This window comes from Grus americana, unplaced genomic scaffold, assembly GCF_028858705.1.
Source record: "Grus americana isolate bGruAme1 unplaced genomic scaffold, bGruAme1.mat scaffold_419, whole genome shotgun sequence".
Lineage (NCBI taxonomy): Eukaryota > Metazoa > Chordata > Aves > Gruiformes > Gruidae > Grus > Grus americana.
Window position 1 is genome coordinate 74,783 of NW_026561682.1, and position 11,799 is coordinate 86,581.

At 51.3% G+C, this 11,799-nt stretch overlaps 1 protein-coding gene across 1 annotated transcript; it reads left to right on the plus strand.

Annotated features, from left to right (window-relative positions):
* Nucleotides 1-1,517: 1,517 nt before the first annotated feature.
* On the plus strand, nucleotides 1,518-8,178 carry LOC129200690 (olfactory receptor 14C36-like). Its single transcript, XM_054811967.1, has 2 exons — nucleotides 1,518-2,413; nucleotides 8,154-8,178. Exons 1-2 carry the CDS (start codon nucleotides 1,518-1,520, stop codon nucleotides 8,176-8,178), a joined length of 921 nt encoding a protein of 306 aa, XP_054667942.1.
* Nucleotides 8,179-11,799: the final 3,621 nt, after the last annotated feature.

Sequence of the window (11,799 nt, forward strand, 5' to 3'; positions counted from 1 at the left end):
TTGTTAGCATTTCCTGAGCTGCTCTTTAACAACTGCACACACAGGGATGCTCCTGGGCAGTGCCTGGCTACCAGGAGGTGTCTGCAGGGCAGAGCTGAGCACACAGCCGGTGGCATGGGGACTGTGAGCACTGACAGGGAGAAGCATGGAGGCAGAGAAGCAGCTCCCAGCAGGGACTACTCCAGGCAGCAGAGAAATGGGCAGGGAGGGAGAGGGAGCTGCTCCCAGAAACGCCGTGGGAGGGAGGATTCTGGCACTTCCCTGCCATCCGCTGCAGTGCAGAAGCCTTCACCAGAGAAAACCCTTGCTCTTCTCTCCCACCCAGCATAGCCTCTGCCCTCAATGACCTCAGCCCTGAAGAGGAGAAATTATCACATACCCGACCGTCTGTCCCTGTCCTGCCTCCGTCGGCAGCAGCACTGTGGCATTTGTCCATTTTCCCCCTCCATTCTCTGCTCCTCTTGTTCCTATCACTGGACTGGGATGGGGGGTGGCATTCAGATGCACCTCAGAGACCAGCCCTGGGGGTCTTGGCACACGGATTTGTCCATGGGAGTAAAGTGTCCCAATCCCCTCCTAATCCCCTGGCTCCCAGTGATACAAAAGGGAAAACTCTCCCTTCAGGACACCCCAGCTTCAGGGTTTGTTTCCCTCCTTGTTTCCCTGCTGGGTGGTATCCTGCGCTTGAACAAGGGCACAGCTCTCCTGTGGCAGGTGTGTGTTATGAAGGAGCCCCATGGAGAAGACACCTCAGTGCTAAGGCCATGGGAATGCTGCTGGGCGGTTGTGCACGGGCAGCTGCACTGAGCCCTCTGTGTCCCTGGCTGGGAGGGCAGAGCTGAGATCCTCCTCAGGTACGATGAGACAGGGTGAGGGGTTTGGAGATTGCACTTGGGAACTGGATTCCTCTGCTCTCAGCAACGTCCAGTTCCTTCTCCAGGGAACATCTGGGGGCAATCATCCCCCAGCTCAAAGAACTGCCCGCACATGGCAGCAGAGACCAGGGCTGATGGACAGACTGACTCTCCTCACTCTGCACAAAGGCACTGTCCCTTTGCCTGCCAGGACCCACAAGATTGCACCTGGAGTGCAGCAGAAGTGGCAGTGCTCACAGGTGCTCCTCAGGTGTGGTGGGGCAACTAGAACAAAATACACAAAGCAAAATCCCCTCAACTCTGCTCTGCGGTCAGGTGAATTGGGAGGGACAATACTGAAAAGTCCATTGATATCACGAGGGGATTTGATCTTATGTGACCCCGAGTTCCTGTTTAGCTATTGCTGTAGGGATGAACTGATTCCTGCAGAGACCCCAGAAGAGCCCCCAGCTACCTGCGGCACCCTCAGCCAGCACCAACCACAGCTGATGAGAGGGACCTGCCAAAGGTCTTCCTGAAGGAGGGGAGGCAGTTTCAGTGGAGTTTCTGTGAGAAATGCACTAGGTTTTGCTCAGAGAAGAATGCTCTAACTTGTCACTGCCTTATCCTCCTTGAAAAGGTCCCCATGCCCAGATGAAGGAAATGTCCAACAGGAGCTCCATCACCCAGTTCCTCCTCCTGGCGTTCACAGACACACGGGAGCTGCAGCTCTTGCACTTCTGGCTCTTCCTGGGCATCTACCTGGCTGCCCTCCTGGGAAACGGCCTCATCATCACTGCCATAGCCTGTGACCACCACCTCCACACCCCCATGTACTTCTTCCTCCTCAACCTCTCCCTCCTCGACCTTGGCTGCATCTCCACCACTCTCCCCAAAGCCATGGCCAATTCCCTCTGGGACTCCAGGGCCATCTCCTACGCAGGATGTGCTGTACAGCTCTTTTTCTTTCTCTTTTTGATGTCAGCAGAGTATTGTCTTCTCACCATCATGGCCTACGACCGCTACGTGGCCATCTGCAAACCCCTGCACTACGGGACCCTCCTGGGCAGCAGAGCTTGTGCCCACATGGCAGCAGCTGCCTGGGGCAGTGGGTTTCTCTATGCTCTGCTGCACACGGCCAATACATTTTCCCTACCCCTCTGCCACGGCAATGCTGTGGACCAGTTCTTCTGTGAAATCCCCCAGATCCTCAAGCTCTCCTGCTCAGATGCCTACCTCAGGGAAGTTGGGCTAATTGTGGTTAGTGTCTGTTTAGGATTTGGGTGTTTTGTTTTCATTGTGGTGTCCTATGTGCAGATCTTCAGGGCCGTGCTGAGGATCCCCTCTGAGCAGGGACGGCACAAAGCCTTTTCCACGTGCCTCCCTCACCTGGCCGTGGTCTCCCTGTTTGTCAGCACTGCCATGTTTGCCCACCTGAAGCCCTCCTCTGTCTCCTCCGCAACCCTGGATCTGGTGGTGTCACTTCTGTACTCGGTGGGACCTCCAGCTGTCAACCCCCTCATCTACAGCATGAGGAACAAGGAGCTCAAGGAAGCCGTGTGGAAACTGATGACTCAATTTTGTCCAGAAGCTGTAAAGTGTCCACCTTCTTCAGCATGTGACTCATAATGTAACTCATTACAGGCCCAGTCTTTCTGCATTAGTTTTTGTTGTTGTCATTGTTGTTGGGTCAGTTGTTTTCTTTTCTTGCTTTTTTTACTGTGATCATGTTGTCCACAAAGAAACGTGGACACCCCACTTCTACTTATCTACCTCACTCGTGGGACCCAGCAACTGTCTGAACAAGGAGCTATACTCCTTCTTTAATTATACAAAATACATGTACTTGCAGGGATTTGTCTGTTTGAGACCCAAGCAATGAAAACCAAACCAAATGATCTTCCTTGCAAGTTCCCTACAAAGTTAGAGAGCAAATGAAGGACCAAAAACCCTCCACAGAGAAAGGGCAATGGGGCAGTCATGGAGTCCCTCATACCTATGGAATGGGGAATGTTCCCAGCCCTTAGACAACTGTCTTCCTCCTCTCTCTCATGACCTGCGTGGTGTTTGTGCCTGGGAAAACCCTCATCATCATGCGGATGGTGGCAAAGCAGCATCTGCACACCCCCATGGGCTTCTTTTTGAGGCATCTGTCTTCCCTGGAGACCTGCTACTGCACCACCCCCCTGCCCCAGCTGATAGCCAGCTTCATGACTGGGGACAGCACCATCTCTGCTCATCACGGTGTTAGTGTACTGTTTTCTGCACCTTTTGCATGTACAGAGTGTTTACTACTGGTGAGCACATCCTACCATCAGTACTGGGCTGTGTGCCACCCCCTGCTCTCTACAAGACTCATGAACTGGCAGGTCTGTCTGCAGAGGGCAGCTGCCCCTTCGCTAGGGTGACTTCTGTCATCTACAGCAAGCAGCTCAGTTGTGTGCCAGATGTAGTTCTGTGGCTGCAGTGGCGCGGACCACTTCTGCTGTGATTTCACCCCCTTGCTGGAGCTCTCACGCAGTGACACTGCGACACTCATGCTCTTTGCTTTCATCGCCTGCTTTTTCGATCCCATCCTTCCCTTCCCGTGTGCATCAGAGCTGCCACCCTGGGGCAGCTCTCCCATCCAACGTGGGCAGCCAGAAAGCCTTCTCCACCTGTTCCTCTCACCTCAATAGTGCCACTGCTTTCTACAACACTCACTTTCTTGGGTGTGTGATGCCCAGAACAGCCCTCCTGAGACAGTTTGACAAAGCCCTTTTTCTACACCATCCTCACATCCCTGGTCAATCTCTTCATCTACAGCCTGTGGACCAGAGAAGTTGCAGGAGGGAAACACTGAGAAAAACGCTCAGGAAAGCTGTCAGCAGCAGAGAGAACCCATTGGAGTGGTGGGCCTTTAGGAAGAAATCACTTCTGGTTCTCTTTTGAACCCATCCAGAGGACCTGGACTGGTGTGTGCCATGTCCTGGGAGCTCCTATGGACATGTTGGCTATGAAGAAGGCTTTCGGTGTGAGAAGGAGCAGAGAGGTGCTGGTGCAACTGGCTGGTGTCATCACGAGGCCTCTCAAGCATCTCGGAAGGTGCAGAGAGATCAGGGAGGTTCCAAGGTCCTCAGAAAAGGCAAATATCAAACCCATCTTCAAGAAGGGCAAGAAGGAGGACTGGGAGTGTTGCAAGTTGGTCAGCTTCACCTCACTTCCTGGGAAGGTGACAGGGCACATGCACTTGCAGCCACCTCCATCACTTGTTGGACAGAAGAGTATTGCTGAGCCCATGTGGGAGGGGAACAAAGGGCATGCTGTGTGCCTGGACTTTTGCACCTCCTTGGATGTGCTTTCCCATAGTCTCCTTAGAGCAGGTTGTTAACATCTGGACTGAAGAAGTGGACGATGTTGTGGGTGGGAAGTTGACTGGCCAGGATCAGGAACAAATTCTGTCAGTGGTACAAAGTCTGAGGAGGAGCCAGATACTAGCAGCATTGGTCAGCGATCAGTAAAATTTCATAACAAATCATTAAAAGCTGGAAATGAAGACTTTGTCAGCTGTTACATAGATTTCTTTTTCTGCATAACCTTCAACTTTTGTCTAACATTTACATTCTGCACTTAATGCAGTTGTCCGCACAGAGGAGGCCACTGCATCCAAGAAGCCCTGTGGTAACTGAAGCACCCCTGTGGGAAAAGTGACGCAGGAACCCTTCGGATGCATGAGCGGGTTTGCAGGCAGGGAACCTCTGGGATGGTGCAGGGCATCACCTTCCCCCAGTGCTGCTGGGTGGGCAGTGAAGAGGCCTCTCAAGCGCAGCAGCACAATGTGCCCCCTTGGATGCTGGCTGTGAGGTCACTTCTGGCTGGTCAGCAGCGGGGAGAGAGATACTCTGAGCTCATGGGTTTCATCAGAAAGAGGCCCCCAACAAGATGACGCATTTGGGGAGGACAGGAGGAGCCTGGGCAAAAGAAATGGGAGACTTGGGGGAAGGAAGACATGCTTGGCCAGTAGATGCTAAAGAATTAAAATAGGTTATGGAGATGTTGCTGTGAAAACATTGACGGTGAAGACATTCATGTTAAGCCCTTCCACTGTGTCTAACCAGTAACCTTAAGCCCTAACTCTACCCCTAAAGGCTAATCCTCACCCTGATAGTAAACCACTCTTACTGACCTAACTGAGCTTAGGCTATCCCTAACCTCAAACCTAACATCTAAGCCAAATCCAAACCCCATAACTCCTTACCCTTACCCTATTGCTTCCCCTAGCCCCTAGCCTCCACCCTTAGCATTTAAACGCTGGCCTTAACCCTGGCCCTCACCCCAGCCCTACACAAAACCCTAACCCACAAAGCCAGCCCACAGCCTTCACGCGAACCAGGCACCTTCAGCAGAACACCAAACCCTCTCCCTAAGCCTTTGCCTAATCCCCAGGACTGAAAGGTGAGCTCTAATCCCTAAGCCCGAACCTCAACACCTGACTCCCACAGCCCTCGCTCCTGTGCTCTAAGCCCCTCACCTTCAGCCCCTCCTCACCCTAACTTGCTCTGACTGGCCCCTTGGACAGGGCAGGGATTGAGAGGTCCCAGAAGAGTCGCCTGGTGTTGGAGGAGGAATGCGAGGTGACCTGTATCTGATGAGCTCATGGGCCACAAAGAGGAGATGGGTGGGAATGCTATGGTGAGGCCAGCTGTGCTCCAGGATCTCAGGGGCCAGCAGGAGGCACAAGGCTGTGAAGGTGGCTGTGAGGTCACAGCTGGGAGGTCACTTCTGTCTCTGGAGTTGATAGGGCAGCAGCAGGAGCATTGCTGGGAAAGGGACCGTGAGGTCACTTCTTTCTGCAGTAGCTGATAGGTCAGCCCCTGACTCATGGCTGGGTTATCTGCTTTTAGGCTCACATCTGCTGGCATCCCCAGCAGGCCAGCAGAAGGCACGTGGTTGGCAAGTTGATTGTGGAAATCCCTTTCCCTAAGTTGCTGGTAGGCCCATCCAGGAGGAGGGCTTGGATATGGGTTGTCATGTCCTTTCCACCTGAGTACCTGATGGGCCAGCAGCAGGTACATGGCTTGGCTGCATTTACTGGAGAAGCTGAAAGGCCAGCATCAGGCATGTGGCTTGGAAGATAATGGTGAGGTTCCTTTTGTCTGGTCAGTTGTTAGGCCAAGAGAAGGCTGATGGGTTGGCTATCATTATGACATCAATTATGTCTGAGAAGCTCATATGCCAGCAGGACACACATGGTCATGGAGGTGAGTGTGAGGTCACTGGAACCTCCAGTCACTTGCGGTGACTGGCCATCAGCGGACACATGGCTGTGGTGGTGCCTATGACATCACTTCTGCCTGAGAATCTGACAGCCAGCAGCAGGCATATGACTTGGTCGTTGTTTTGTACCTGGAGGTTCTGGTTTGTTACGTCCCCCATAAGAAAGGCACGCAGACTCGGTGAAGTATCATTTAAAATGCCATTTGATGGAGCAAACACTATAAACAGTGACTGAGGCCAGCTGAACACAGGGCTGTATTAGGAGGACTGTGGCCACCCAGGCAAGGGTGTTATCACCCCCCTTGACGCAGCGCTGGTGTAGCCACATCTGGACTCGTGTGCCTGGGCATGGGGTTGCCAGCCTGGAGGAGTGGGCAAGAACTGGAGCAGCCCCAGAGGACATCTGCCAGGAAAGGGGGTTGGGGCCTCCGTGGAGAAACTGAGAGACTTGGGTGGAGTGGAGGTTCAGGGCACTACAGTAGCAGCTGAAAACTGCTGGAAGGGTGGTTTCAGAGATGATGGAGCTTTTCTTGGTAGTGGGAAGAGAAGCAAACCGTCACAAAGTGCAGCTTGGAAGGTTCAGACTTGTTGTGTTGAAAAAGAAATGTCACTCAAAGGGTAGCCTTGGGGTGCAAGAGATCACCCAGAGGGTGTCTGGATCAGCCCATGGCTTTGTCTTTCAAGGAAAAGCCAGCAAGAGTAGAGCGACATCAGTGAAGGTAACAGAAATGCTGAGGTGAGACCTTGGTGGGAAATAAAGATGGGTGTCTTCAGCCTGAAGGGAAAGAGGTGCAGGCATGGAACGTGTAGGACAGACTGCATTAGGGATGGCCAAGGACTCTGGCACGGCTGAAAGGCCCAACAGGACCGAGGTATTTGCCCTCCTGGCTGTGGCAGCTCGCTCTGTCACCAGGGCCTACCAGGTAAAACGTTATTTTGATGCTCTGGACTTTGTCTCTTCCTCACCCCTGCCTGGGGAGGCCTGGGGGTGTTGCACAGTTTTCCTACACTGGGCATTGCTCACCCTTGTAACCGTGGGATAGGGGCCGTGAAACAGAAACTATAGGATCAGGTTGAGATAATTAGTTTGTAACCAAGGTGATAGGTAATGAAGCTAACTGACCATGGCAAGGTACAATGCTGCTATGTTCCATGCACAGTCCCTACCAAACCAAACAATAGGTTTGGAGATATTAATCTTATGAAGTAAGTTGCTATGGACAGGTGCACCTACAACAAGGATACTGCGCATGCCTGCAAGTAGAGGGTCACCCAGCGGACACGGGTGCGAGACCACTGATGACCACCAGGGACCCTTGAGGACCACCGACTCAAATCACTGAGCATGCGTGACGGGGAGGAGAATATGGAAATGGATTCTAAGAAATGATTATCACAGGACTGCCTTTTCTTGGAAAAATAATGAATATGTATATTTTGATTCTATACGACTTGTGTGTTGGTGATCACCTGGCATGCACGTTGGGTGGAGCTATCCCCCGTGCATCCAGCGCTGCGATAAAGAATGCCTGCCTTTTAACACTACATTGGTGTTACGAGGTTTATTCCTGGATTTCGGTGACACCCTCACACCCAAATGCCCCCAGGAAGAGCCCTGAGCCACGTGTGAGGGACAGGATCTGCCTTCCCTGGGCCTGGGGGTCAGGCCTTGGCCCTTCTGCTTCATGAAACAAACCAAGGGTTTCCTCAGCATTACAGCCACCTGCACTCTGCCTTTGCCTACCTGCAGTCATGGCCTCCAATTATCTGCTCTAACGAGTCCACGGGGAGGCTTTGTCAGTAATGGCCCTCAGTGGGGACCATTAATGCTTCAAGGTACCTTGGGTTTCGCTTCTGACTTTGACTTCTTGAGCAGTCTCTTCAATCTCCTCTCAGTATCTGAGGTTCACAGACTCAACCCCAAATACACCATGGACTCATTAAAATACAGAAAGTCCTAGCAAGCCAATAATCTTCCTGTAATTTTCTTCAAGTCTTCAAGACTTGTACAGGTAATTGGAGTCATTTCATTGTGTAGTTAAGGAGGAAGATTCTAAAGCACTCCTAATAAAAAATACATTTTGTTTTAAAGATTGTATTTTATAACTTTTCCATTTAGAGAAGAGGTGATAGAAGCATTCTGCAATTGATATTGATCCAGATGGTGTCCTCATAAGGTCTGGACACGTAAGATAATCAGTCCCTTGAGGTCTGACACTGTATGGACAGCCTTGTTCCTCATCTCCCCAACCCCACCGCTTCTCTCATTGTCCCCCTGGGATTTGTGTGACTTTTCCTTACATCAGACTTCTACAGTGCAGTCTCTGCAGCTGGGTGTTACAGCTCCTTTGCACCATCTCCCACCTGTTTTCCTTGGAGAACTGGCCCAGAAGGATTTTTCCTGTTTGCAAGCAAAGTCAAGCGTGAGAAACGTTCATAAACAGAACACGCTCTGCAAGCATATGCTACGTACAAGTTCTTCTAACGAGGTTGCCTTTCCACAAGGGATAATCTTATGAGAAATGTTGTAGATAGATCCAAAAAATGTAGATATAAACATAATTAAAGAGTTGGCCAAGGAGACAATTAGACTACTGGAAGACAGGCAAACTTTTAACTCCCTGATGACAAAACAGCAACTGCATAGGTGACAGGAATCTGAATGAACAAAATGTAAGGGGAAAAGAAACGGGAGAATGGAGGGAAGAGCCAAGCAAAGCAAAGCATGAGAAACGTTCATAAACAGAACATGCTCTGCAAGCATATGCTACTGACGTGGTTTAGCCCCAGCCAGCAGCTGAGCACCATGCCTCACCCCTCCCTCGGCGGGATGGGGAGGAGAATGGAAAAACAAAGGCAAAGCTTGGTGGGTTGGGATAAGGACAGTTTACTGGGATGGCAAGGGAGAGGGAAACAATCAACAACAGTACTGATAACAGATATTCACAATGGGTGATAACAGATATTCACAATGGGTGATAACAGAAAGCAATTTACTGATCCAACGACCCAACCAACCAGAGCTCAGCGGGTCCCAGAGCCACACAAACCTGCCCCTCCCTGACTAGCCCCTTTTTATGGTGAGCATGATGTCACACGGTATGGAATAGCCCCTGGCCAGCTTGGCTCACCTGTCCTGGCTCCTTGTGAAATTAACTCTATCCTCGCCAGAACCAGGACATTATCCACCCCTTATTCCATACCATCTACGTCATGCCCAGATTATTTCACAGATCTCATTCCCTTACTCTACGGGCCATTGCTCTAAAATATCTGTCGAGTTCATTTAGTCCATGGCTTTGGGTTCCATCTGTCATTACAGTCTCTCAGGGCAGGAGCAATGGTGTGTGCTGCTGGATTGTTGCACACTGCATCCGGAGTTTTCACGGCTGGTGTATCTGGTATGGTCCATGCTCGCAGTCTGGATGTCAAAGATGTGATTTTCAATGAAGTTCCTGGGCACCAGTTGAAGTCAGTGCTAGTTCCATCATCGTGGCACTTTGTTCAGTTTCAAAGTCCACCCTTCATTACTTTTGGGTGATTCTTATGGTCATACCATTGATACACTATATAGCTATTAACATCATGCAATTTAATTCATTGGCTATTTTCACCCCAAATCGAATCCCCTTGGGGCACACATCGGACTTCCCCATCCTTTCTCATCACCCACCAAGTGCACCCTGGTCCCTGAGCAAAAGCAATCCCGCAGATGGGCTTGCCTTTGCCTGAAGCAGGGATAACCCAAACTGTCTTTCCCAACATATTTTTCATAGGCACTACAGGAACTTTATCCCCTTCCACTGGGCGTGGAAATTTTGATTGGGCAGGGCCAGCTCGATTGGCAGATCCCCTAGTGTTAACCAACCAGGTGGCCTTTGCTAGATGTATGTCCCAGTGTTTGAGGGTCCCACCACCCATTGCTCTCAGGATAGTTTTTAGCAGTCATAGAATCATAGAATGGTTTGGGTTGGAAGGGACCCTAAAGATCATCTAGTTCCAACCCCCCTGCTGCGGGCAGTCCATTGTACCTTTCCGTTTTCTTGGAGGCTGGTGCATGGCAGGGGATGTGATACACCCACTCAATGCCATGCTCTTTGTGGCATGGGGCACAGGATATGTTTCCAGCCATCCAGTGGTTGCTTCCACCATTGTAAGAATGTAACGCTTGCCTTGGCGGGTTTGTGGGGGTGTGATGTAGTCGATTTGCCATGCTTCCCCATATTTATATTTCAATCATTGTCCTCCATACCACAGAGGCTTTACCCACTTGGTTTACCTGATTGCAGCACATGCTTCACATTGATGGATGACCTGTGAGATGGCGTCCATGCTCAAGTCCACCCCTTGATCACGGGCCCATCTATATGTCGCATCTCTTCCTTGATGGCCTGAGGTGTCATGGGCCCACCGAGCTATAAATAATTCACCCTTACGCTGCCAGTCCAAATCCACCTGAGCCACTTCAGTCTTGGCAGCCTGATCCACCTGCTGGCTGTTCTGATGTTCCTCAGTGGCCCGACTCTTGGGTACATGGGCATCTACATGACGTACCTTTACAACCAGCTTCTCTAGCCGGGCAGCGATATCTTGCCACAATGGGGCAGCCCAGATGGGTTTGCCTCTGCGTTGCCAGTTGTTTCACTTCCACTGCTGTACCCACCCCCACAGGGCATTGGCCACCATCCATGAGTCAGTATAGAGGTACGGTGTTGGCCACTTTTCTCTTTCAGCAATATCTAAAGCCAGCTGGATGGCTTTCACCTCTGCAAACTGGCTCGACTCACCTTCTCCTTCAGCAGCTTCTGCAACTCCCCGTGTAGGACTCCATACAGCGGCCTTCCACCTTCGATGCTTTCCCACAATGCGACAGGACCCATCAGTGAAGAGGGCATATGGCTTCTCATCTTCTGTTAGTTTATTATACGGTGGGGCTTCTTCAGCACGTGTCACCTCCTCCTCTGGCGACATTCCAAAATCTTTCCCTTCTGGCCAGTCCCTGATCACTTCCAGAATTCCTGCACAATTGGGGTTTCCTGTTCGAGCCCGCTGTGTAATCAGTGCGACCCACTTACTCCACATAGCATTGGTTGCATGGTGTGTAGAGGGGGCCCTCTCTTTGAACATCCAGCCCGGCACTGGCAGTTGGGGTGCCAAGAGGAGCTGTGCTTCAGTGCCAATGACCTCTGAAGCAGCTTGAACCCCTTCATAGGCTGCCAATATCTCCTTTTCCGTTGGAGTGTAGCGGGCCTCAGATCCTCTGTATCCCCGACTCCAAAACCCCAGGGGTCGACCTCGAGTCTCCCCTGGTGCTTTCTGCCAGAGACTCCAGGTAGGGCCATTCTCCCCGGCTGCGGTGTACAGCACATTTTTGACATCTGGTCCTGCCCGGACTGGCCCAAGAGCTACGGCATGAACTAGTTCTTGTTTAATTTGTTCAAAAGCTTGTCGTTGCTCAGGGCCCCATTTGAAATCATTCTTCTTCCAGGTTACGTGGTAGAGAGGGCTTACACTCAGACTGTAATTCGGAATGTGCATTCTCCAGAAACCCACAACACCTAAGAAGGCCTGTGTCTCCTTTTTGTTGGTTGGTGGAGACATGGCTGCTATTTTGTTGATAATATCCATTGGGATCTGGCGCCGCCCATCGTGCCACCTTATTCCTAAAAACTGGATTTCCTGCGCAGGC

What these genes read in the sequence shown, in the direction of transcription:
- LOC129200690 (XM_054811967.1), top strand. Translation starts at nt 1,518, where the DNA reads ATGTCCAACAGGAGCTCCATCACCCAGTTCCTCCTCCTGGCGTTCACA. An exon ending in AAGGAGCTCAAGGAAGCCGT is followed by an intron (nt 2,414 to 8,153) that starts GTGGAAACTGAT and finishes TGTGTAGTTAAG; the next exon opens with GAGGAAGATTCTAAAGCACT.